At 46.4% G+C, this 27,469-nt stretch overlaps 1 protein-coding gene across 2 annotated transcripts in view; it reads right to left on the bottom strand.

Moving 5' to 3' along the window:
- ECE2 (endothelin converting enzyme 2) overlaps window positions 1-27,469 on the bottom strand; it is a 373,266-nt gene that overhangs the window by 11,763 nt on the left and 334,034 nt on the right. For both annotated transcript variants that reach the window (XM_063916625.1, XM_063916624.1), the window contains exons 11-16: window positions 14,563-14,673; window positions 14,373-14,471; window positions 2,842-2,919; window positions 2,513-2,616; window positions 1,758-1,868; window positions 35-102 (exon numbers count right to left, since the gene is read on the bottom strand). In XM_063916625.1, coding sequence (XP_063772695.1) covers window positions 35-102; window positions 1,758-1,868; window positions 2,513-2,616; window positions 2,842-2,919; window positions 14,373-14,471; window positions 14,563-14,673 — 571 coding nt within the window. The remainder of the gene's footprint in view (window positions 1-34; window positions 103-1,757; window positions 1,869-2,512; window positions 2,617-2,841; window positions 2,920-14,372; window positions 14,472-14,562; window positions 14,674-27,469) is intronic.

The raw sequence follows: 27,469 nt of genomic DNA, 5'->3' as shown, positions 1-27,469 counted from the left end.
TCGGACCTAGTAATTATGCAGTTATGTTACAAACCTTGATCATCAAACGCATGTGTCAGTTCGTGTCCCATCACCACCCCAATACCCCCGAAATTTAGAGCCCTGAAGAAGAAAGCAGAGAAAAAACACGAATGACATGCACTAGAAGTAGTTGAAGGAACAGACAAAGATTAGGTATTATTGGTATTAAATCAATGACATTTTTTAAAGTCAGGTAGTGAGTAGGATAGTGCAATAGGATAAGATGACAGTATAGTAATGCAATTAGTGAACTACATATGTAATTTTCATGAACTTGCGACAGTAGATTATTTTTCCAATTAGCATATAAATGGAACTCGCAATGCATGTGAAGACTTGTACATTACAGGCTCTTCAGCAATAATACAGAATGTCTATGTACCTGAGGCCATCAAACTATGAATGGAATGTACTGTAGATAAACACATAGTAATAGAATATTTCATAGTCAGGGCTCCAGCATTCTATATGGATTCAGTTGTGCCTAGGATACGGCCGGCCAGGCTAGGTGTCACTGGTTACGCGATGTGCACTTTACATGTTTGTATCACTCATACCGTATGAGAAATAGTCAGATCTGGATTTGTATAACAACTATACAGGTCTCTGTCTATGGAGGCGGAATGACAGGGACAGCAAACAATCACTATTTCCAGTATTATATATATGTGTGTTCTTAAACTAGTTTTTTTGCAACATTATTTTCACTTAGGGCTATATTCAATTAAAGTCGGATCCATTCCGACATGTATTTGTTGGAATGGATCCGACAACCCCTATTCAATCCCATCTTAATTCAACTTTTTCAAGTCGAATTTAGATGGGACGCAGAGGAGGAGAGGGGGGGCGAGCCGCGGGGAGACCAGCGGGGGGCACTGCTGGAGCCGGGTGGAAGCTGCCGTGAAGTCAGGCGGCTGAGTGACATCCTGCTGCAACGCTACTGTAGCGCTGATCTCCCGTCTCCCTGCGGCTCCCCCCCCCCCCCCCACTCTCCTCCTCTGGGTCTGCATCTCAGTCTGACATCATTTTGATGTTGGACTGAGATGGTCGAAAAGGGGGCCAAAACCTGTCGGTTTTGAACTAATTTTTCGACACAAGCACGTGGATCGGCAGCTATTCCGCCGTTCCACGTGCTTTTCGACAAGTCGAATTCATCGACTTGTCGAAAAATTTAGGAATATATTGAATAGGTCGAATCAGGATTCGACCTTAAAAAGTCGAAAAATGCCATCTTTTCGACAGACGGCAGTTTTCGACTTCAATTGAATATACCCCTTAGTTTACATTTATACTTATATTGAGGCAGGCTATGGTCAGCATAAAAATGTCAAATATTTGCTTATTTTACAGCTTTGAGATTTGGAAAAGGTTTTGCCATAGAACAGCTGTATAGGTGGCTGGGGGGCAGGAGATGGGACCGGACACCAAATATGGTCCATGGATGTAAAAAAATGTAGGCCTAGAAGTAACAAAATATTTGGATGCTGTTACTACATTTTAATTCAGAGTAATTTATTGATGTTGGTATTAATGAGATATTTCAGTTTTGATTTTTGTTCCACTGGTGGTATGTCAGGGTGTGTGTACCCTCTTTGGTGGAAATATGAAACTGTGTTTTTATTTCTATATGAAATGTAAATGTAACTATACTGGTAAAGATGATGATTGTGAATTATTTATGATATAGACTCTTTTGTACGTGTGTATTGTTCAGAGCGGAATCTTGGCATACGTACTTTGGATGTGTGGGGGCATAGAAAGGAGCCTGGAGGATGCCTGCTGGGAAGACAATTTCATTCTTATTTGGCAAATAATAGGCATTTACAGTCTGAGGTGTCATACTCCATCTGCAAAGAGAGTCAGCCATATGATCAATGCAAATAAGTTGTGTCTGCCAAGCACAAACACATGTACATGACTCCTCATATACTGTACACATATACTCTGCTGTCTGCATGAAGACGTCTAATAGGTGATATAAAGGGTTCAGTCTGATTTACTGATGGATACAATACCGATGGTCATAATCCCGACAGCCATTGACCGACAGTCAAAATACAGATATTCGTTATGCCGACAGGTTCAAAATGCCAACATAGTCAGAAAACCGACATTTCAAATGCCAACATTTCAAAATACTGATATGAGTTTTTCTGGTGTCAATCTGGACACAGGTCAACATGGAAACTGTGTAAGTGTACCGCTGTGCTCGCCGTGCTGCGCTCGCCGTGCTGCGCTTGGCACACTATTATATTCCTCCTCCAGGGCCACTGGGATGGTAAGTATGAACAAGTCTGTTTTGGGGCAAAAATTCCTTCAAAATGCGTGTCGGCATTTTGACATGTTGGCATTTCAAATGTCGGTATTCTGACTATGTCGGGATTATGACCATCGGCATTGTGTCCGTCGGTAAATCAACTGCTACCCGATATAAATGTGCATGTACAGTAGGTTCATGTGCTTTGTGAGCAATACAAGTTGCCACTCTTACTGTTCTCTGTTTGGAGGCTTCCTTAATTGTTCGGCCATAAGCTTGGCTGAGAAATTGTAGAAATTCAGCATGTTCTGAAAGAAGGAATCCTCAGACACCTCAAACTAAAGAAGAGAATACTAATTATTTCTGAAGCATGGCTCCCTTGAGTGCAGCAATGGGGGTCCCAGGTAATGAATCCCCATAATACAGGTAAGGAGATGAGATATCTACTATAAAAGGTGGAGTTAGCCTTTAATAATTCCTATAGTACAACAGTTATATTGTTATCTAGTAAATGACATGACCCTCATACTCATTGTTATTTCCATTATCCTGTCTCATCTCACCCCGTCATACACCTCATCCAGTTCCTTAGTGTCCAGAATAAAGTCAGGAAATCCAATCATGTCGTATATAGCATCTGCCTGGAAAACACAGACAGAGTCCATAAGAAATCACTGAGAATACACATTCCTTTGTACCCATACCTATTATCTGTTGCTGTATATAATCTGTTTCTATGGGGTGTATTCAATACCTGTCGGATCTTTTCCGACGGAAAGAATCCGACAGGTCAGTATTCAATACGAGCGGCCAAAGCCGACTCTCGGATTTGACTGCTCCCGACAACTGCAATCTGCACTCAGGGAGCGGACACACAGCAGGCATAATGCAAAGCACAGCGGTGTAACAGACGGACACATCACGAGGCAGGCACGGGCAGAGAAAAATGTAGGGATGCAGGCACTGTGGCAGCACACACCCGGGGGGGTATACACTGCTGCACTCACCTGGCTGTCCACAGGGGCCCATATGAGGAGAAACATGAGACTGTTCATTGCTTGTTGCCGCCCGTGTTCCCGCTCTGAGAGGACACACACACCACCAGCGTCCAGCAGGGACACGGGAAGCCGCATGTCACGGACTCAGATGTTCGCCGTCATGACTCGTGCCCCCGCTCCCCCGTCTCATCTCCCCAATTCCAACAATGTCAGTATGACTTTAAAAAAAATAAGAATTTACTTACCGATAATTCTATTTCTCGTAGTCCGTAGTGGATGCTGGGGACTCCGTCAGGACCATGGGGAATAGCGGCTCCGCAGGAGACAGGGCACAAAAATAAAGCTTTAGGATTAGGTGGTGTGTACTGGCTCCTCCCCCTATGACCCTCCTCCAAGCCTCAGTTAGGATACTGTGCCCGGACGAGCGTACACAATAAGGAAGGATATTGAATCCCGGGTAAGACTCATACCAGCCACACCAATCACACCGTATAACTTGTGATCTGAACCCAGTTAACAGTATGACAAACGTAGGAGCCTCTGAACAGACGGCTCACAACAATAACAACCCGAATTTGTTTGTAACAATAACTATGTACAAGTATTGCAGACAATCCGCACTTGGGATGGGCGCCCAGCATCCACTACGGACTACGAGAAATAGAATTATCGGTAAGTAAATTCTTATTTTCTCTAACGTCCTAAGTGGATGCTGGGGACTCCGTCAGGACCATGGGGATTATACCAAAGCTCCCAAACGGGCGGGAGAGTGCGGATGACTCTGCAGCACCGAATGAGAGAACTCAAGGTCCTCCTCAGCCAGGGTATCAAATTTGTAGAATTTTGCAAATGTGTTTGCCCCTGACCAAGTAGCAGCTCGGCAGAGTTGTAATGCCGAGACCCCCCGGGCAGCCGCCCAGGATGAGCCCACTTTCCTTGTGGAATGGGCCTTGACAGATTTAGGTTGTGGCAAGCCTGCCACAGAATGTGCAAGTTGAATTGTGCTACAAATCCAACGAGCAATCGTCTGCTTAGAAGCAGGAGCACCCATCTTGTTGGGTGCATACAATATAAACAGTGAGTCAGACTTTCTGACTCCCGCCGTTCTTGAAATATATATTTTCAATGCCCGGACCACGTCCAACAACTTGGAATCCTCCAAATCGTTAGTAGCCGCAGGCACCACAATAGGCTGGTTCAGGTGAAACGCTGACACCACCTTAGGCAGAAAATGAGGACGCGTCCGCAGTTCTGCCCTGTCCGTATGGAAAATCAGATATGGGCTCTTATATGATAAAGCCGCCAATTCTGATACTCTCCTGGCTGAAGCCAGGGCCAGTAGCATGGTTACTTTCCATGTAAGATACTTCAACTCCACCGATTTGAGCGGCTCAAACCAATGGGATTTGAGAAAATCCAAGACTACATTAAGATCCCACGGTGCCACTGGGGGCACAACCGGGGGCTGTATATGTAGTACTCCTTTTACAAAAGTCTGGACTTCAGGAACTGAAGCCAATTCTTTCTGGAAGAAAATCGACAGGGCCGAAATTTGAACCTTAATGGACCCCAATTTGAGGCCCATAGACAATCCTGTTTGCAGGAAATGTAGGAATCGACCCAGTTGAAATTCCTCCGTGGGGGCCTTCCTGGCCTCACACCACGCAACATATTTTCTCCAAATGCGGTGATAATGTTGTGCAGTCACCTCCTTCCTGGCTTTTACCAGTGTAGGAATGACCTCTTCCGGAATGCCTTTTTCCCTTAGAATTCGGCGTTCAACCGCCATGCCGTCAAACGCAGCCGCGGTAAGTCTTGGAATAGACACGGTCCCTGCTGAAGCAGGTCCGGTCTTAGAGGTAGAGGCCACGGATCCTCCGTGAGCATCTCTTGAAGTTCCGGGTACCAAGTTCTTCTTGGCCAATCCGGAGCCACTAGTATCGTTCTTACTCCCTTTTGCCGTATAATTCTCAGTACTTTTGGTATGAGAGGCAGAGGAGGGAACACATACACTGACTGGAACACCCACGGTGTTACCAGAGCGTCCACAGCTATTGCCTGAGGGTCTCTTGACCTGGCGCAATACCTGTCCAGTTTTTTGTTGAGGCGGGACGCCATCATATCCACCATTGGTTTTTCCCAACGGTTCACAATCATGTGGAAGACTTCTGGATGAAGTCCCCACTCTCCCGGGTGTAGATCGTGTCTGCTGAGGAAGTCTGCTTCCCAGTTGTCCACTCCCGGAATGAATACTGCTGACAGTGCTATCACATGATCTTCCGCCCAGCGAAGAATCCTTGCAGCTTCTGCCATTGCTGTCCTGCTTCTTGTGCCGCCCTGTCTGTTTACGTGGGCGACTGCCGTGATGTTGTCCGACTGGATCAACACCGGCTGACCCTGAAGCAGGGGTTTTGCCAGACTTAGAGCATTGTAAATCGCTCTTAGCTCCAGTATATTTATGTGAAGAGACATCTCCAGGCTTGACCATACTCCCTGGAAGTTTCTTCCCTGTGTGACCGCTCCCCAGCCTCTCAGACTGGCATCCGTGGTCACCAGGACCCAGTCCTGTATGCCGAATCTGCGGCCCTCTAACAGATGAGCACTCTGCAACCACCACAGAAGAGACACCCTTGTCCGTGGCGATAAGGTTATCCGCTGATGCATCTGCAGATGCGATCCGGACCATTTGTCCAGCAGATCCCACTGAAAAGTTCGTGCGTGGAATCTGCCGAATGGAATCGCTTCGTAAGAAGCCACCATCTTTCCCAGGACTCTTGTGCATTGATGCACAGACACTTTCCCTGGTTTTAGGAGGTTCCTGACAAGTTCGGATAACTCCCTGGCTTTCTCCTCCGGAAGAAACACCTTTTTCTGAACCGTGTCCAGAATCATTCCCAGGAACAGCAGACGTGTCGTCGGGGTCAACTGAGATTTTGGAAAATTCAGAATCCACCCGTGTTGTTGCAGCACTAGTTGGGTTAGTGCTACTCCGTCCTCCAGCTGTTCTCTGGACCTTGCCCTTATCAGGAGATCGTCCAAGTAAGGGATAATTAATACGCCTCTTCTTCGCAGAAGAATCATCATTTCGGCCATTACCTTGGTAAAGACCCGAGGTGCCGTGGACAATCCAAACGGCAGCGTCTGAAACTGATAATGACAGTTTTGCACCACGAACCTGAGGTACCCTTGATGTGAAGGGCAAATTGGGACATGCAGGTAAGCATCCTTTATGTCCAGGGACACCATAAAGTCCCCTTCTTCCAGATTCGCTATCACTGCTCTGAGTGACTCCATCTTGAACTTGAATTTTTGTATGTACAGGTTCAAAGATTTCAGATTTAGAATAGGTCTTACCGAGCCGTCCGGCATCGGTACCACAAATAGCGTGGAGTAATACCCCTTTCCCTGTTGTAGGAGGGGTACCTTGACTATCACCTGCTGAGAAAACAGCTTGTGAATGGCTTCCAATACCGTCGCCCTGTCTGAGGGAGACGTTGGCAAAGCAGACTTTAGGAACCGGCGAGGGGGAGACTTCTCGAATTCCAACCTGTAACCCTGAGATACTACCTGCAGAATCCAGGGGTCCACCTGTGAGCAAGCCCACTGTGCGCTGAAATTCTTGAGTCGACCCCCCACCGCTCCTGAGTCCGCTTGTAAGGCCCCAGCGTCATGCTGAGGGCTTTGCAGAACCCTGGGAGGGCTTCTGTTCCTGGGCCGGGGCTGCTTGCTGCCCTCTCTTACCCCTTCCTCTGCCCCGAGGCAGCTATGACTGTCCTTTTGTCCGCTTGTTCTTATAGGACCGAAAGGACTGCGGCTGAAAAGACGGTGTCTTTTTCTGTTGGGAGGGGGTCTGAGGTAAAAAGGTGGATTTTCCGGCAGTTGCCGTGGCCACCAGATCCGATAGACCGACGCCAAATAATTCCTCCCCTTTATACGGCAATACTTCCATATGTCGTTTGGAATCCGCATCACCTGACCACTGTCGCGTCCATAAACTCCTTCTGGCAGATATGGACATCGCATTTACTCTCGATGCCAGAGTGCAAATATCTCTCTGAGCATCTCGCATATAAAGGAAAGCATCCTTTAATTGCTCTATAGTCAATAAAATACTGTCCCTATCCAGGGTATCAATATTTTCAGTCAGGGAATCCAACCAGACGACCCCAGCACTGCACATCCAGGCTGAGGCGATGGCTGGTCGCAGTATAACACCAGTATGTGTGTATATACTTTTTAGGGTAGTTTCCAGTCTCCTATCCGCTGGATCCCTGAGGGCGGCCGTATCAGGAGACGGTAACGCCACTTGTTTTGATAAGCGTGTGAGCGCCTTATCCACCCTAGGGGGTGTTTCCCAGCGCGCCCTAACCTCTGGCGGGAAAGGGTATAATGCTAATAACTTTTTTGAAATTAGCATTTTTCTATCTGGGTTAACCCACGCTTCATCACATACATCATTTAATTCCTCTGATTCAGGAAAAACTACAGGTAGTTTTTTCACCCCCCACATAATACCCCTTTTTGTGGTACTTGCAGTATCAGAGATATGCAAAGCCTCCTTCATTGCCGTGATCATATAACGTGTGGCCCTACTTGAAAATACGTTTGTTTCATCACCATCGACACTAGATTCAGTGTCTGTGTCTGGGTCTGTGTCGACCGACTGAGGTAAAGGGCGCTTTACAGCCCCTGACGGTGTCTGAGACGCCTGGGCAGGTACTAACTGGTTTGCCGGCCGTCTCATGTCGTCAACTGATTTTTGTAATGTGCTGACATTATCACGTAATTCCATAAACAAAGCCATCCATTCCGGTGTCGACTCCCTGGGGGGTGACATCACCATTATCGGCAATTGCTCTGCCTCCACACCAACATCGTCCTCATACATGTCGACACACACGTACCGACACACAGCAGACACACAGGGAATGCTCTTATCGAAGACAGGACCCCACTAGCCCTTTGGGGAGACAGAGGGAGAGTTTGCCAGCACACACCCAAGCGCTATAATATATATGGGAACAACCTTATATAAGTGTTGTTCCTTATAGCAGCTTAAATATATCAAAATATCGCCAAAAAATGCCCCCCCTCTCTGTTTTACCCTGTTTCTGTAGTGCAGTGCAGGGGAGAGTCCTGGGAGCCTTCCTCATAGCGGAGCTGAGCAGGAAAATGGCGCTGTGTGCTGAGGAGAATAAGCCCCGCCCCCTATTTCGGCGGGCTTTTCTCCCGTAGTTTTAGATAACTGGCATGGGTTAAATACATACATATAGCCTCAATGGCTATATGTGATGTATTCTTTTGCCATAAGGTATTAAATATTGCTGCCCAGGGCGCCCCCAGCAGCGCCCTGCACCCTCCGTGACCGCTTGGTGTGAAGTGTGTGACAACAATGGCGCACAGCTGCAGTGCTGTGCGCTACCTTCATGAAGACTGAAGAGCCTTCTGCCGCCTGTTTCCGGACCTTCAATCTTCAGCATCTGTAAGGGGGGTCGGCGGCGCGGCTCCGGGACGAACCCCAGGGTGAGACCTGTGTTCCGACTCCCTCTGGAGCTAATGGTGTCCAGTAGCCTAAGAATCCAATCCATCCTGCACGCAGGTGAGTTGAAATTCTCTCCCCTAAGTCCCTCGATGCAGTGAGCCTGTTGCCAGCAGGACTCACTGAAAATAAAAAACCTAAAAACTTTTTCTAAGCAGCTCTTTAGGAGAGCCACCTAGATTGCACCCTGCTCGGACGGGCACAAAAACCTAACTGAGGCTTGGAGGAGGGTCATAGGGGGAGGAGCCAGTACACACCACCTAATCCTAAAGCTTTATTTTTGTGCCCTGTCTCCTGCGGAGCCGCTATTCCCCATGGTCCTGACGGAGTCCCCAGCATCCACTTAGGACGTTAGAGAAAAGTCAGATTGACAGTGTCGAAACCGGGCCAAAACTTGTCGGATTTGGCAGCGCAACACGTGGATCCGCGGTTAATGCAACAATCCACGTGGTATCCGACAAGTCGGGAATTCCCGAAATGTCGGAAAAAATGGCCCGCCATTGAATAGGTCGGAACCACTCCCGACCTAAACCTGTTGGAAACTGCTGTCTTTCCGACAGGTATTGAATATACCCCTATATATTATTTGTTGCTGTATATAATCTGTTACTGTATATTATCTGTCACTGTATCTGCCTTCACCTTTATTCCCTTTTCTAAATACCATTTTCATAACTTTCCTTTCGTATACCACCAACCGGCCATGCTTCAGGATTTACTACCATAATTCCTTATACCACATGCTCTGTGCCAAGGCAATACTTAAAACATTCCCAGTTATGAATATTTAATGCACAGGTTAAAAAAAAACGCAGATCTAGACCAGGGAAATATGAAAACAGAACACCTTGGCATGAAGGAAATAGCTAAACTGTATATTTATTCCTAGTCAGTTGTTTAACACGTGGTTCATGCCATCAGGATCTTCGAGAAATAAGGATGCATCTTGGAATTCTTTGAGCATGCAGGAGCTCTCTGTCATTGGAGGAAAGCACTGCGGTACTAGATAAGGAATGACCACGTTGTGATTTTATGGACACCAGTCTTGGACCTCTCTGTGATCACACAGTGCTTTTCCTGCATTGGCAGGATTGTCTGAATCTATCTTATTGTCTAGACAAGATGCCCATTATCATACCTCCCAACATGACCCTCTCCAGGAGGGACACAATGCTCTGCTGCTGGCCTTTTCTCTTAATGTATGAATGCTGGCACATGTGTTGAACAGGTGAATGGATAAGAAAGGTGTTTCTGCACAGGTGATGGCAATCAGAAATTAAGAGGGAAGTCCAGGAGCAGAGCATTCTGTCCCTCCTGGAGAGGGTCATGTTGGGAGGTATGCATTAAGACTATGGATGACACTTAGGAAGGAAGAATTAAGGGGCAGATGTATTAACCTGGAGAAGGCATAAGGAAGTGATAAACCAGTGATATGTGCAGTAGCGGATCTGGCCACGGGCAAGCAGGACTTTTGCCCGGGGCGCCGGCGCCATCCGGAGGGCGCCGCACCAGGGCAAGATACGCTGCTACAGTGCCCCCCGCTGCCCGCTGCCGCTGGCTGCTGTGAAGGGAAACTAGAGTTTCCCTTCGTGGAGAGGTCCCTTACTGTGCGATGCGCGATGACGTCATCGCGCACCGCACAGCAAAGGTCCTCTCCATGAAGCTACGCGTCTAGTTTCCCTTCATGGAGAGGACCTTTGTTGTGCGATGACGTCATCGCGCACCGCACATTAAAGGACCTCTCCACGAAGGGCTTCACAGCGGCCAGCGGCAGCGGCCAGCGGGGGGCACATTTCAGAGCGCTACAGTAGTCTGTACAGGGGGGCGTAAATGACCACGCCCCCTGTACGAAGCCACGCCCCCCATTGCCGCCCGGGGCGCGCAAAGCCCCAGAACTGGCCCTGGATATGTGCAATGTGATAAATGAACCAACCAATCAGCTCCAATATGTAAATTAACAGTTAGGAGCTGATTGGCTGGTGCAGTTATCACCTTGCACATATCACTGGTTTATCACTCCTTATGCCTCCTCCAGGTTAATACATCTGCCCCTAAATTCTTTGACAAACTAGTAGTAACACCTAAGAATCGTCAGCATGCTAGAATGTCACTGCTAAGTATGCACAAGGGTTGCTAATCCTTCAGATAATTGTTACTGTTAATTTTTTTTAAACAAAAACCAGCAAAACAAAGACACCACTTACTGACACATTGGGGGGAATTCAAATGTTTGAAAAGTCGGTTGTGTGTCTGTTTTTTCATGTCTATGAGATAGGAAAAAACAAAAACCCAACTGACTTTTCAAACAATTGAATCTTCCCCATTATGCAATATCAAATGCTGTTTGCAACCTGACACAATCAATGTAACACTGCTGTATGGTCTATTGTAGATGTGAACTATTTTCTTACTGAAGCGTGAAAACTTGACATTGAGGGAAAGATTCACTTAGCCGCGGGTTGGGCTATTCGATTAGAACCCCATGAACAACCCACGACTAGCTCAAATGCAGCACTTAACATGGATTTCTGCTTGCACCATTCGAAGGTGTGAGTAAAATCTGCATTACGTGCTACCTCGGGGCAAGTCATCAGTTGATTGCAGGCTTCTAATTGAATAGCACCGGCCACTTTACCTGCAGCTAAATTAATCTCCCCAGTGGCGTAAGTTCGTCCCAGTTGCCCGGAGGCAAGATAAATATTGGTGCCCCCTATTTCCTATATCAAGATAAGTGTGTGTGTGTGTGTGTGTGTGTGTGTGTGTGTGTGTGTGTGTGTGTGTGTGTGTGTGTGTGTGTGTGTCCATAAAAATGTATATACTATATTTATACATTTAATTGTCTTTTATTTTAAATCACACATTTATTAGCGGTCATACCCAGGATTAGAACCCATGACCTGTTACACTAACAGCAGACACTTTACTGATGGAGCTATTTGCTCCTGTAGAGGAAGCATGAGAATTCTAACTATATGAAGTTATGTGTAATTGTCAGAGAAGTATCTTCATATAGTTAAAATTTTCATATTTCCTATACAGGAGCAAACAGCTTCATCAGTAAGGTGTCTGCTTCCAGTGTAATAGGTTGTGGTTTGTAATCCTGGGTATGACACTTGTAAAATGTGTATATTTATAATAAAGAGGGTGTGATTTGTAAGGTGCAGGGACCAGTGAGGAAGTCGGCCACTGAAAAGACAGCGGCAGCTATCAATTAACTTAATTCATTGGTGTCACAGAATGGGAGGAGAGGTGCCCCCTTCAGAGCAGGAGCCCGGCGGCAGATGACTCCGTTGCCTCCCAGAGTTCTGCCTCTGAATCTCCCCCAGAGGCGTAACTAGGGCTTTCGGAGCCCAGGGCAAGATGAAGAGTGGCGCCCCCCCCAAAAAAAAAAAAAACAACAACAACCCATACAATCAACTATGTGTGGGCGCCTGAGGCGCGCTCCAAAAAAATGAGCGTGACCATGCACCAGAAGGAGCGTGGTCATATACCAGAAGGGGCATGGCCACTGAAAATGGGGCGTTCCAACATAACTATCACCTCCCCCCTTGTGTCGTCTCTCAGCACACTATCACCTCCCCCTTGTGTCGTCTCTCAGCACACTATCACCTACCCCTTGTGTCATCTCTCAGCACACTATCACCTACCCCTTGTGTCGTCTCTCAGCACACTATCACCTACCCCTTGTGTCTTCTCTCAGCACATTATCACTTACCCCTTGTGTCATTTCTCAGCACACTATCACCTACCACTTGTGTCGTCTCTCAGCACACCTTCAATCAATTTTTGCATATTATGGCAGTAGAGCTCCCTATTTACACAGTACACAGGTAGAGTCCCCTTTTTACACAGTACGCAGGCAGAGTCCCCTTTTTACACAGTACGCAGGCAGAGCCCCCTTTTTACACAGTACACAGGCAGAGACCCCTTTTTACACAGTACACAGGCAGAGTCCCCTATTTACACAGTACGCAGGCAGAGCCCCCTTTTTACACAGTACACAGGCAGAGTCCCCTTTTTACACAGTACACAGGCAGAGTCCCCTTTTTACACAGTACACAGGTAGAGTCCCCTTTTTACACAGTACACACAGTGCCGGATACACATTACCTCACAGTGCCAGGTACACATTGCCAGATACATATTGCCCCACAGTGCCACATACACAAATGCCCCACAGTGCCAGATACACAAATGCCCCACAGTGCCAGGTACACATTGCCCCACAGTGCCAGGTACACATTGCCCCACAGTGCCTGATACACAAATGCCCCACTGTGCCAGATACACAAATGCCCCACAGTGTCAGATACATATTACCTCACACAGCGCCAGATACACATATCCCCACAGTGCCAGATACACATTGCCCCACAGTGCCAGATACACTCCGACTTAAGTGCCCAGTGCGACGCAGTTTCTGCCACGCGAAGCGCAGAAATCAGCATCATGGATTTCTGCTCGCATCCTTCCAGGGATGCGAGAAGAAATCTTCTAGCCACTTATTCTTATACCTACAGTATGTGGTAGTGTTTATACTTTATAGTGGGCCACACAATGGTGTTCCCAAATTCATAATAAGCTTGATAACCGTGCCCCCAAATTCATAATGTGCCACAAGCAAGAATATGATTTGGCAGACAACACAAATAAAATGACTCTATATGTATAATTCAGACTAATGTAACTACTACTACATTGTGCTTTTCTACACACAATGCAGAAACCCACATGCCCCTCTGCTGTACAGATACCACATACATTTAAACAGGAGGCTGCTGTCACTGTGCACGAACGAACACTCACCTTCCAATACAGGAAAATTATAAGCCTTGTAAAAATCATTAGTACTGTATGTCATTACACCCAGCTCCTCGTCTGTGCTGCAATCAATTCAGTAAGGATCACCCGTGGACAGCGCAGCTATGGGGACACACAATGCAGTCACCGCCGTGTACACAGCAGCCCAGGCTGACAGTGACACTCGTATGACACACAGTGTACACACAATCACTGGCAGAGCCAGGGACATGACGAGGACAGTGGAAGACAGACCCGCTAACCAGGACCACCATGGGCCAGCTGGGAGGACTGGAAGACGGGGTGAGGCGACCGGGAGCTGGCGGAGAGCAGCAGGCTCATCAAACAGGGAGCGTGACACATAGCGGTCACGCTCTCTGCTGCAAGAGGACCTCAGCCGTGTGGAGGACTGGCGGAGCTCCGGCATTCCGCGGTGGAGGTGAGCGCAATGGTGCTCAGTGGGGCGAGCAGGCCATGCAAGTGCCGGTGGTGCCCCCTCTGTTGGGTCTGCCATGGCGCCCAGGGCAAGTGCCCTGCTCGCCCCGTGCTAGTTACGCCTCTGATCTCCCCCTTAGTGATCATGAATATATTTACTGATTGCCTGCAACTCTGGTCCTCACAAGAAAATGTATTATGCGTAGTCAAGTGTCTGTATATAAGTGATACATATATGGGTTTATGTAGATAACACAATGGATCTATAACAGTGATGCATGAAGCAGAACTGGAATAATTAGAACTAAGCATTGTATGACACCTTCTCCTTTGCTACTCTCCTTGTCTTCTCATCCATCCATGACAGTCTTCCAAGTGTGTATTCAAACGCTGATCGGATCTCAGCGATCATCAGCTCAGCCTAAAGGAAAGTTGAAGTACAATTAATACCAACGTATGATTATGGATATTATCAGGTGTCCTAGTGAGTATTTCTTGCTATAAAAACTCACAATGTTTTTGCTGTTCTTATCAAACGTGGATTTGACAAAGAGTGATCCCAGAGCAAATCCAAGAGTATCATCTGTGTTGGATAAACATGTCTGCCAGCGAGGAGTGCAGGACTGCAATGGAGAGAGAGAATGAGATGCTGGAAATAAAAAAGGACCAGTAAAGTAAGATAACATGGGACATTAGAAGAGATGATAGGTCCACGGACAACTCTTTAGATGACACCTGGAGAGCAATCAGTAATGTAAGGATAAGATGGGATAAATGAAGCCAATGTAAAAGCACAGTAAAAGTTACCTATTAGCACACAATGGCCCTCATTCCGAGTTGATCGCACGCTAGCTGTTTTTAGCGGCCGTGCAAACCCATAGTCGCCGCCCACGGGGGAGTGTATTTTCGCTTTGCAAGTGTGCGAACGCCTGTGCAGCCCAGCTCTGCAAAAACATTTTGTGCAGTTTCAGAGTAGGTCTGAACTTACTCAGCCCTTGCGATCACTTCAGTCTTTTTGGTGCTGGAATTGACGTCACACACCCGCCCTCCAAATGCCCGGACACACCTTAATTTTCCCTACCACTCCCAGAAAACGGTCAGTTGACACCAATATACGCCCTCTTTCTGTCAATCTTCTTGCGATCGGCTGTGCAAATGGATTCTTCATTAAATCTATAGCTCAGCTATGACCCGCACTGTACCCGTACGACGCGCATGCGCATTGTGGTGTATACGCATGCGCAGTAGAGACCTGATCGCAGAAGCAGCGAAAATCGTCAGAGTGCGATCAACTCGGAATGACCCCCAATGTACATGATCAGTGCTATAAAACAACATTATCTCACAAAACTAATAGAAAGGATTTAATCCTCAGTGAAAGAATTGTGGATGGAGACATGCAACCCTTTTTATGGAGTATGTCTCCTTTCAGTCAACTATGTAAAACTGCCAGTTCAATAGCAGAAATACTGTACAATGGACATATGGTCTTATACATATTGCTGTACCTACGCTACAATGCATGTCCATGGATATTGTCAGCTGACTTTACATCAAGTATTATATGTATGATAAGAGCATCCTGATGTGCACACTGAGACTGATGCAAGGTTGAACACAAGTCGGCCACAATTGGTCCTGAAATGAGTGCATGGAACTAAATGGTATGATATCCGTCATCAGAACACACTTGCACCAGCTCTGTTCTTGGTGCAAAAGATACATCTGAAAACATAATGTACAGAAAATTAGCACTAGAAAATATAAAATTAAATATATGATGATGCTAGACGTTTAGTATAGATTTTTAGAAAATGTTTTTAATTAATAATAACTATTTAAAAAAAAACTTTGTACAAATTTCATAAAATCACAATGCATTGCATATCTGACTCCATAAATAGTCACCATATGGACTTAGGACCTTCTCCGGATTCCTCCTGTGAGCACTTGAAGTAGCTGGCGTAGCTCAAGAGGGTGCAGTCCCCAATGTTTTTAAGCACATGGTGACTGTCCCATGAATGGATGTGCTCTAGGGGTGTCCTTGGATTTGTGCAAATAGTTAGGAGCTTTCCGCTGGAGGGTAAGTGTTGTCCATGTAATGTCCAATAGGTAGTAGAGTCCTTATAGCTCAACGCGTTTCACTGGGTTGTTGTACCCCAGCTTCCTCAGGAGCATATGAGTGTGGTGTTCCCAGACCTGCTTTAAATACCTGTCAGGTAACGATGTAATTGTATGCACTTGTGTGCATACTGACATAATTTGAAAAACGTCAAGAAAAATCATAAAAGTATATATCGGAGGCAATGCTATGTTAATTAGCAAATCATATGTTCTGTAAGTGGACAGAATTGATGATCAATAAACAAGAAATTGTGTATATTAACCCGAATAATTATCACTAATACTGACCGGTCACGTGATCTTAAAAAACAATCAGATCCCTTAAAATAAGGTCCTCCAATTGGTTGATATCAACCACGTGATCGGACCTGACGAGGGTATTATTCTTTTGTATTTTTGTTTTTATAACTTCATAAATTCATCGTACACCATATATATGGCATCAATTATGTGACTTTCCCTTGTAAAAGTATAAACATATATGTATTGTGGCAGCCATTGTCTAATGAAGAAATAAATGCATAATTCGAATGCAATCCCATGATATGTGTAGCATGTGACCTGGGTCATGTTTACTCTGGCTGTCAACTGTTGCCGTGGGAATAGATGCCGAGAGCGGCGGACCCCAGCCGTGACCCGCAACACGGTGTGCGGGCCCGGGAGTCCACACCACCCGCCACCACGTCCCCACCACAACACTGGAAAATAGGGAAAACAATAGGCATTTCGGTAGATGATGACTACAGGAGGAGACGTGCACCGGGGTCTGTGGATCCCCCGGAGGAAGTGCGTCACAGTGCGCAACCCAGAAGTTCATCGTCCACCGGCGCCACATCTCCACGGCAACCACCATACAACAAAACAGAGTGCACACTGTACACACAAATATATAATATGAAATAAAAAACTTAACGATACCGAACAAGATTTAGCTTTTATATGTAAGTTTAACAAAAGTGCTAATGAGATCGGAAAATATGTTTCCAGGAATTACAGAATACTAAGGCATGATAATGTCTTTTGGGACATAATACCTAATAAACCACATATCATTTATAGAATAAATAAATCTCTCAAAACCATCTTAGCTCCAAGTCACCTCAAAACTATACAGAATAAAGAAATATTGAAACCAGATGGATGCTCCTGGTTACCACAAAGACCATGTGGTTTCCATAAATGTGGCAAAGATGCACCATGTGCTCAAATATGCAGAAAAAAACAACATCAGTTATTTTACCATCCACAAAAGAAGTGTATCAACTAAAGTCATTTATAAACTGTGACTCTAAATATGTTATCTATTTATTAACATGTGGATGTGGGTTACATTGTATTGGCAGAACAATAAGACATCTACATATTTGATTTATGGAACAGAGTAGAAACATCATTAAGATAAGCACTTTACACAACATACCTAGACATTTCAATAACACAACATAACAGTGATCCATTAAGATTACAAATTGTGGGTTTAGAATTGATCACACATACTGCTAGAGGGGGAGATAGATACAATAAATTATGTGAGAGAAGTCTTCTGGATGTTGAAATTTAATTAATTATATCCGGACAGCCTTAATGAAACTATTGAGCTTAGGGGGTCATTCCAAGTTGATCGCTCGCTGCCGATTTTCGCAGCGTAGCGATCAGGTGAAAAAACGGCATTTATGCGCATGCGTATGGCCTGCAATGCGCACGTGCGACGTACGGGTACAAAGCTCTATGTGGTTGTGCTCAGGTTCTAGAGAAGTTTTTCTTCGCACTGACGGCCGCAAGAAGATTGACAGGAAGAGGGCATTACTGGGTGTCAACTGACCGTTTTCAGTGAGTGTTTGCAAAAACGCAGGTGTGTCTGAAAAAACGCAGGCGTGGCTGGGCGGGTGTATGACGTCAAATCCGGACACAAATAGGCTGAAGTGATCGCAAGCGCTGAGTAGGTTCAGAGCTACTCAAAAACTGCACAAACTGTTTTTGTAGAGCTCGGCTGCACAAGCATTCGCACTTCTGCTAAGCTAAAGTACACTCCCCAGTGGGCGTCGGCATAGCGTTTGCACGGCTGCTAAAACTAGCTAGCGAGCGATCAACTCGGAATGACCCCCTTAATTCTGTACTATGATTGCCATATGAATACTCTAACAACGATAATAAATATCATATTGCTCAAGATAAATGAAACATCATATATAAATGTTCTATTTTTATGATTGTGGAGTATTAGGTATTATTCATGTATTTCATATGTATCTTTCCAATATCCAATTTTCCCAATTAGAAAGATGTTATATATGTAACTATATATTTATTCCTTTATACCTCTTCCTCTTATTTCTTATTATATATTTGTGTGTACAGTGTGCACTCTGTTTTGTTGTATGGTGGTTGCCCTGGAGACGTGGCGTCGGGGGGCGATGAGCTTCTGGGTTGCGCACTGTGACGCATTTCCTCCGGGGAGTCCACGGACCCCGGAGCACGTCTCCTCCTGTAGTCATCATTTACTGAGATGTCTACTGTTTTCCCTATTTTCCAGTGTTGTGGTGGGGACGTGGTGGCGGGTGGTGTGTACTCCCAGGCTCGCACACCGTGTTGCGGGCTACGGCTGGGGTCCGCCGCTCTCGGCATCTGTTCCCACAGCAACAGAGTTGACAGCCAGAGTAAACATGAACCAGGACACATGCTACACATATCACGTGATCGCATTCGAATTATACATTTATTTCTTCATTAGACAATGGCTGCCACAATACATATATGTTTATACTTTTACAAGGGAAAGTCACATAATTGATGCCATATATAAGGTGCACAAAGAATTTATGAAGTTATAAAAACAAAAATACAAAAGAATAATGGCCTTCATTCCGAATTTGTTCGCTCGCTAGCCGCTTTTCGCAGCAGTGCACACGCTAAGCCGCCGCCCTCTGGGAGTGAATCTTAGCTTAGCAGAATTGCGAACGAAGTATTCGCAATATTGCGAAAAGATTTTTCTGTGCAGTTTCTGAGTAGCTCGAGACTTACTCTTCCAGTGCGATCAGTTCAGTGCTTGTCGTTCCTGGTTTGACGTCACAAACACACCCAGCGTTCGCCCAGACACTCCCCCGTTTCTTCAGCCACTCCCGCGTTTTTCCCAGAAACGGCAGCGTTTTTTCACACACACCCATAAAACGGCCAGTTTCCGCCCAGAAACACCCACTTCCTGTCAATCACACTACGATCACCAGAACAAAGAAAAACCTCGTAATGCCGTGAGTAAAATACCAAACTTCTTAGCAAATTTAATTGGCGCAGTCGCAGTGCGAACATTGCGCATGCGCAATTAGCAGAAAATCGCTGCGATGCGAAGAAAATTACCGAGCGAACAACTCGGAATGAGGGCCAATACCCTTGTCCGGTCTGATCGCGTGGTTGATATCAACCAATTGGAGGACCTTATTTTAAGGGATCTGATTGGTTTTTAAGATCACGTGACCGGTCAGTATTAGTGATAATTATTTGGGTTAATATACACAATTTCTTGTTTATTGATCATCAATTCTGTCCATTTACAGAACATATGATTTGTAAATTAACATAGCATTGCCTCCGATATATACAGTATTTGCTGGCGTATAAGACTACTTTTTTGCCCTGAAAAACATGCCTCCAAGTTGGGGGGTCGTCTTATACGCCGGGTGCACTTCAGTTGGGATAGACATAGCTGCCATAGTGGCCTTCCGATACTCACTCATGTGAAACCGGTAACACTAAATGCACACAGGGGTATACTTTTATAAATTTTACAACTTTCTCCTCGCCCCCTCCCCCCTTCTTATGCATACCTTCATAAATACTCCCTATCCGAATCTCTTATCAGGTCATAATATACAGTATGTCACAAATCTGATGTTCTTTTACGTTTTATTTGGTGTGTGGAAGGGGGTAGTCTTATACGGCGATTATATAACAAACTCTATATTTTGAGTGGAAATGTTGGGGGTCGTCTTATACGCCCAGTCGTCTTATACGCCGGCAAATACGGTACTTTTATGATTTTGCTCGACGGTTTTTCAAATTATGTTAGTATGCACACAAGTGCATACAATTACATCGTTACCTGACAGGTATTTAAAGCAGGTCTGGGAACACCACACTCATATGCTCCTGAGGAAGCTGGGGTACAACAACCCAGTGAAACGCGTTGAGCTATAAGGACTCTACTTCTTTTTATTGCGGACTCCTTGCCATCACCTATTGGACATTACATGGACAACACTTACCCTCCAGCGGAAAGCTCCTAACTAATTGCATAAATCCAAGGATACTCCTAGAGCACATCCATTCATGGGACATTCACTGTGTGCTTAAAAACATTGGGGACTGCATCCTATTGAGCTACGCCAGCTACTTCAAGTGCTCACAGGAGGAATCCGGAGAAGGTCCTAAGTCCATATGGTGACTATTTATGGAATCAGATATGCAATGCATTGTGATTTTATGAAATTTGTACATAAAATCATAAATAGTTATTAATTAAAAACATTTTCTAAAAACCCATATTAACCGTCTAGCATCATCATATATTTAAATATATATTTACTAGCGTTGGTTTTCTATACATTATCTGTTTGTACCAAGTGTACCCACAGGGGCCTCACAACCCCCTATTTGTTATGCACACCAGTGCCTGCAGGAAAGTACTGGTGTCAGGACTGTTATGCACTCCAGTGCCTGCAGGAATGTACTGGTGTTTGAACTGTTATGCAAAACAAATGGACTTACAGACAGACTGGGGAATATGACATAACGTACACAGAAGGTGATAGGTTAACAAAATACACACAAAGTGAACAGAGAAGCCCAGAGGCTAAGGAACTGGGTATCTCCCTTGTATTAGAACTGCTCAGATGGGAAAAGCAAGATGTTGTGTTTTAATACGCAGAGAACCCGAAATGCTGTTGCTAAGGGCAACAGCAAAACCCTAAAGGGTTACCAACGGGTGTGGCAGTAAACTCCTTGGTCAGAGATGGAATGATAGACACAAGGAGAGTCTCCACAATCCTAATTCTCACTTGCAGTGCACAGGTTCAGCTTACTGCCACTAAACTGACCCCTGACACCTAGCACAGTGAGACAGGATTAGACAGGCAAGTCTTAGAATACAGCCGCAAACTTGCTAAGTTCACAGAGTAGTAACAGAACCCCAGCAAGCTAAACGACTGACTCCAGTCTTACTGCTAGGTCTGGATTGGCAGAGTGTAATACCAAATCCCCAGGCCTATTTGCAGTAAGCAACAAACAAATACAAAGCTACACAGTACTGGCTAACTTTCAGAAACTGACTAACCAACAAAGATTCAGCAGCATCTGCTTACCCTGAGAAGAGGCCTTATAAAGCAGGTGCTGTCCACGCCCCACTCAGACCTCACAGACTGTGAGCACAAAAACCAGCACCGGATCCCCTGCCATGCACAGAGCCTATAACCACTGCACAGCAAAAGACCCGAACCGGAGTATCAGCTGCGCTCAGGTCACTCCGCTAGCACTTGTCTCCCGGTTGCCATGACGACGTGGCAGCACAGGGCAGGAGACCCTAACAGTACCCCCCCTCTGACGAGGGGTCAAAGAACCCCTACCACCGGGTTTATCGGGGAACTGCGAGAAGAAAGAGCGTATCAGTCTGGGGGCATGAAGATCACAACTGCGCACCCACGACCGCTCCTCCGGGCCATACCCCTTCCAGTGCACCAAAAATGACAGCCGACCCCGAACCACCTTGGAGTCAAGAATCCTTTCAACAACAAACTCCCTCTGGCCACGTATCAGAAGAGGGGAAGGTCTTCCACTGGAAGAAGGATTACTAATCGCCCGTTTTAAAAGGGAACAATGAAAGGTTTTATTGATACCCAAAGAACGGGGCAGATCTAACTGAAATGCCACCGGATTGATAACCCTGGTGATCTTATAAGGGCCGATGAACCGGGGGCCTAACTTATGAGATGGCTGTCTCAACTTCAAATTCTTGGTAGACAACCAGACGAAGTCTCCTAATTTGAAGCTGCAGGGTCTTTTCCGCTTATCAAAAACCCTTTTGGTCACTAATGACACAGACACAAGGGCTTTCTTCACTTTCCGCCAAATACCTCTAAGGACCGAAACCACAGAGGAACCACCAGGCGTGGAGTCCAGGGGGTCAAAAGAATTGGCCTTAGGATGATGCCCATACACACAAAGGAATGGAGAGATCCCTGTAGCAGAGTGAGCCGCGTTGTTATAGGCAAACTCCGCCATGGACAGATGAGCAACCCAGTCAGTCTGACACTTGGAGACATAACACCTGAGGAACTGCTCCAAGGACTGGTTCACCCTTTCAGTCTGCCCATTAGACTGCGGATGGTAGCCCGACGACAAGCTGACAGAAATCTGGAGATCGGAACAAAATGCCCTCCAGAATTTGGCCACAAACTGGGATCCGCGGTCAGAGACCACATCAAGTGGCAACCCGTGGAGACGCACAACATGCAGCATAAATAATTCAGACAGGCGTCTGGCCGATGGCAGCCCAACCAGTGGAACGAAGTGCGCCATCTTCGAAAACCTGTCAACGACAACCCAGATAGCTGTCATCCCCGAGGATTTGGGCAAGTCCACCACAAAATCCATTGAAATGTGGGTCCATGGCTTAGATGGGATAGAGAGTGGATGTAATGGGCCAACCGGAACCCCTCTAGGAGTCTTATTTCGGGCACAGATGTCACATGCCCGAACCCACTGATCCACATCCTTAGCCACCGAGGGCCACCACACCGCCCTAGATAGCAACTCCCGAGTTCTGGCAATACCCGGGTGACCTGCAGACTTCTTGGCATGGAATTCCAGGAACACTCGCTGTCTTAACCTAGGAGGCACAAACAAAAGACCTACCGGAAGGTCTGGAGGAGCCTGCTCCTGTGCTCTAAGGACTAATGATAAGAGGTCCTGGGTAATGCCCACTTTAATACATGATGGGGAAACAATGGGCAACGGCTCCTCGGTGGTCTCCTGGATTGGAGCAAAACTCCGCGAGAGCGCATCAGCCTTGATGTTTTTTGACCCAGGGCGATATGTTATCAAAAAATTAAAGCGAGCAAAAAACAAAGCCCATCGTGCCTGCCTGGCATTGAGACGCTTCGCTGACTCTAAATATGCCAGATTCTTATGGTCAGTGAGAATTGAGACCACAAACTTAGCCCCCTCAAGCCAGTGTCTCCACTCCTCGAGTGCATCCTTAATAGCCAACAATTCCCGGTTACCCACGTCATAATTCATCTCGGCAGGCGAAAATTTACGGGAAAAGTAAGCACAGGGATGAAGGCGATTATCAGACACTCCCATCTGAGAAAGCACTGCCCCAATACCCATCTCAGAGGCATCCACCTCCACCACAAAAGGACGCTCTGGATCTGGGTGTCGCAGCACCTTGGCCGAAACAAATGCCCTTTTGAGACGGGCAAAAGCCGCTTTAGCCTCACAAGACCAGTGAGCAACATCCGCCCCTTTCTTAGTGAGTGCCACCAAGGGCGCCACTATAGACGAAAATCCAGCGATAAATCGTCTATAAAAATTCGCAAAGCCCAGGAAACGCTGAAGCGCCTTCAAACTAGTGGGCTGCACCCAATCCAGGACTGCCTGTACCTTGGAACCCTCCATTTGGAAACCTTCTGGGGAGATAATATATCCTAGAAATGCGATTTGCTGAACTTCAAATTCGCACTTCTCCAGCTTCGCCCCAAGCCGGTGGTCTCTGAGTTTCTGGAGGACTAAGCGTACATGCTTCCGATGTTCCTCCAGGGAATGGGAGAAGATTAGGATGTCATCTAAGTATACAACTAAGAATCTATCCAAATATTCCCTGAGCACATCATTCATGAAATCCTGGAAGACTGCCGGGGCATTACAGAGCCCAAAAGGCATCACCAAATATTCATAATGCCCTGAGTGGGTATTACAGGCAGTCTTCCATTCATCCCCCTCTCTTATTCGGATTAGATTGTACGCACCGCGTAGGTCAATCTTAGAAAAAATGGTGGCAGTACGAAGCTGGTCAAACAAGACCGAAATGAGAGGCAGTGGGTAAGAGTTTTTAATCGTGATACGGTTCAATTCCCTGAAGTCGATGCAGGGTCGCAACGAACCGTCCTTTTTACCCACGAAGAAGAACCCCGACCCAACTGGAGACTGTGAAGGTCTGATAAATCCCTTAGCCAAGTTCTCCTGAATGTACTCTGCCATAGCCTGAGTCTCAGGACGTGACAGGGAGTACAACCTGCTCTTGGGAAGCTTAGCATTTGGCAACAAATCAATGGCACAGTCATAGGGGCGATGGGGAGGTAGTACCTCTGCAACTTTTTTGGAGAACACGTCCGCAAAATCTGCATAACACCCTGGCAATCCTGGCAAACTTAGCTGCGAGAGCCTGACTGGAAGGCTCAAGCAACTCCTGAAACAATCAGTACCCCAACTAAGAATCTCCCCAGAGACCCAGTCAAATTGAGGATTGTGGGCCCTTAACCAGGGTAACCCCAACACCAATGGGGCAAAAGTACAGACAGTCACATAAAAGGACAATTTTTCAGAGTGTGTGGCTCCAATAAACAAAGAAATCTGGCTAGTGCAAGAGGTAATTTTACCTTGGGATAATGGTTCCCCGTTTAACCCACAAATCTCAATTTCCGATGCCAAGGGTACTAAGGGAACAGAGTGTTTCAGGGCGAATTGGCGGTCCATAAAAACCCCGTCGGCCCCACTGTCCACAAAGGCCTCAGTCTTGACAGTTTGACCGAGGATCTTCAAGGTCACCGGAATGATAAAAGTCTTCTTGGGAAATTCTGACTTCTGGCCTGACAGGATATTTCCCATCACCCTCAGGCCCTGAAGTTTTCCGGCTTTTCTGGGCATGATACTACCACATGACCTTTATTCCCACAGTACAAACACAACCCCTGCTGTCTCCTCCGCGTCTTCTCACGCGAGGAGAGGCGGGTAGCCCCAATCTGCATAGGCTCCTCTGAAAATTCCTCAGAGTCTGAGGTTCCCTTGGGAAGGAAGGAAATCTCAGTCTCCCTTTCAAGCCTACGCTCTCTCAGCCGTCTATCCACCCGGATGGATAACTGCATGAGCTGATCCAAGCTATCAGGCAAGGGATATTGTACCAGTTGGTCCTTTATCTGGTTAGAAAGACCTCTTCGGTACTGGTGTCTCAGGGCTGGGTCATTCCACTGGGTATCATGGGCCAACCTCCGAAACTCCGTACAGTAAACCTCAACTGGCCTTCGCCCTTGCTTAAGGATCGAAATCTGAGCCTCGGCTGAGGCCGTCTTGTCAGGGTCATCATACAACATGCCCAGTGCCGTAAAAAAAGCATCAACACTTTTAAGCGACGGACAGTCAGGCTGCAACCCATATTCCCAGACCTGTGGGTCTCCTTGTAGCAAGGAAATCACTATGCCCACCCGCTGAATCTCCGACCCAGAAGACTGAGGCCTAAGCCGGAAGTATAGCTTGCAGCTCTCCTTGAAACAAAAGAACTGCGAGCGATCTCCAGAAAAACGATCCGGGAGATTTACTTTCGGCTCCTTAACCCCTGCAGGTGCTGCTGCTGCGGGAGCTCCGCCAGCAGCCTGGGAGGTGTGCATTTTAATGGACAAATCATTAAATTGTCGAGTCAGGACCTGCACCTGATCGACCACCTGTTGCAACGTATTTTGAGGGGTATGCTCCATATTCCCACAAAATTTCAACAGGAGTATTAGGCTGCTGAATATGTTATGCACACCAGTGCCTGCAGGAAAGTACTGGTGTCAGGACTGTTATGCACTCCAGTGCCTGCAGGAATGTACTGGTGTTTGAACTGTTATGCAAAACAAATGGACTTACAGACAGACTGGGGAATATGACATAACGTACACAGAAGGTGAAAGGTTAACAAAATACACACAAAGTGAACAGAGAAGCCCAGAGGCTAAGGAACTGGGTATCTCCCTTGTATTAGAACTGCTCAGATGGGAAAAGCAAGATGTTGTGTTTTAATACGTAGAGAACCCGAAATGCTGTTGCTAAGGGCAACAGCAAAACCCTAAAGGGTTACCAACGGGTGTGGCAGTAAACTCCTTGGTCAGAGATGGAATGATAGACACAAGGAGAGTCTCCACAATCCTAATTCTCACTTGCAGTGCACAGGTTCAGCTTACTGCCACTAAACTGACCCCTGACACCTAGCACAGTGAGACAGGATTAGACAGGCAAGTCTTAGAATACAGCCGCAAACTTGCTAAGTTCACAGAGTAGTAACAGAACCCCAGCAAGCTAAACGACTGACTCCAGTCTTACTGCTAGGTCTGGATTGGCAGAGTGTAATACCAAATCCCCAGGCCTATTTGCAGTAAGCAACAAACAAATACAAAGCTACACAGTACTGGCTAACTTTCAGAAACTGACTAACCAACAAAGATTCAGCAGCATCTGCTTACCCTGAGAAGAGGCCTTATAAAGCAGGTGCTGTCCACGCCCCACTCAGACCTCACAGACTGTGAGCACAAAAACCAGCACCGGATCCCCTGCCATGCACAGAGCCTATAACCACTGCACAGCAAAAGACCCGAACCGGAGTATCAGCTGCGCTCAGGTCACTCCGCTAGCACTTGTCTCCCGGTTGCCATGACGACGTGGCAGCACAGGGCAGGAGACCCTAACACTATTTTAAAGCTGCTTTATTGGACAGAGCATATACACAACTCTTTTTCCATTTGTACTAAACATCTGAAAACATGTATGTATGTATGTATGTATGTATGTATGTTTGTATATTCTCTGATTAGAAATAGTGTAACAAGCAGGTTGCAGATCATATAGCTGCTAGTATAATAATATTTTTTGAAATGTCTAGTATATATGATGCAGCATCTTATAAGCTATTATGATTAACTGCAAAGCTAGTTCATTGCAGTAATCTAAGCTTTAATACTGATCGTACATGCGGTGTGGCCTGGAGACTGATGGCAACAGACGTGCCCTGCATGAGCTCCTGCAGCTAATAGCCCTTACAACCTGTTAAACAGCCCTTTGCTGTCCCTGTCTACTGCAAAGCTGACTCCGGCTCCCTTCCAAGCACCCAGACGTGCCCTTGACAGTGCCGCGGAATCGGGGAGCACCTTTTGGAGCTCCCGCGGATTGCGGCCTACGGGCACTTCCTAGACCGGGACCTCGATTTTCCCCCGGACCGGAGGGCCTCCCTAGACCAGTGGAGCGGCGCTGTGGATCCCCCACCCCTTACCTCCT

This window comes from Pseudophryne corroboree, chromosome 4 (assembly GCF_028390025.1).
Source record: "Pseudophryne corroboree isolate aPseCor3 chromosome 4, aPseCor3.hap2, whole genome shotgun sequence".
In the NCBI taxonomy this organism is placed as follows: Eukaryota; Metazoa; Chordata; class Amphibia; order Anura; family Myobatrachidae; genus Pseudophryne; species Pseudophryne corroboree.
The sequence above is the reverse complement of the archived record's forward strand: the minus strand, read 5'-3'. Positions and strand labels throughout refer to the sequence as shown.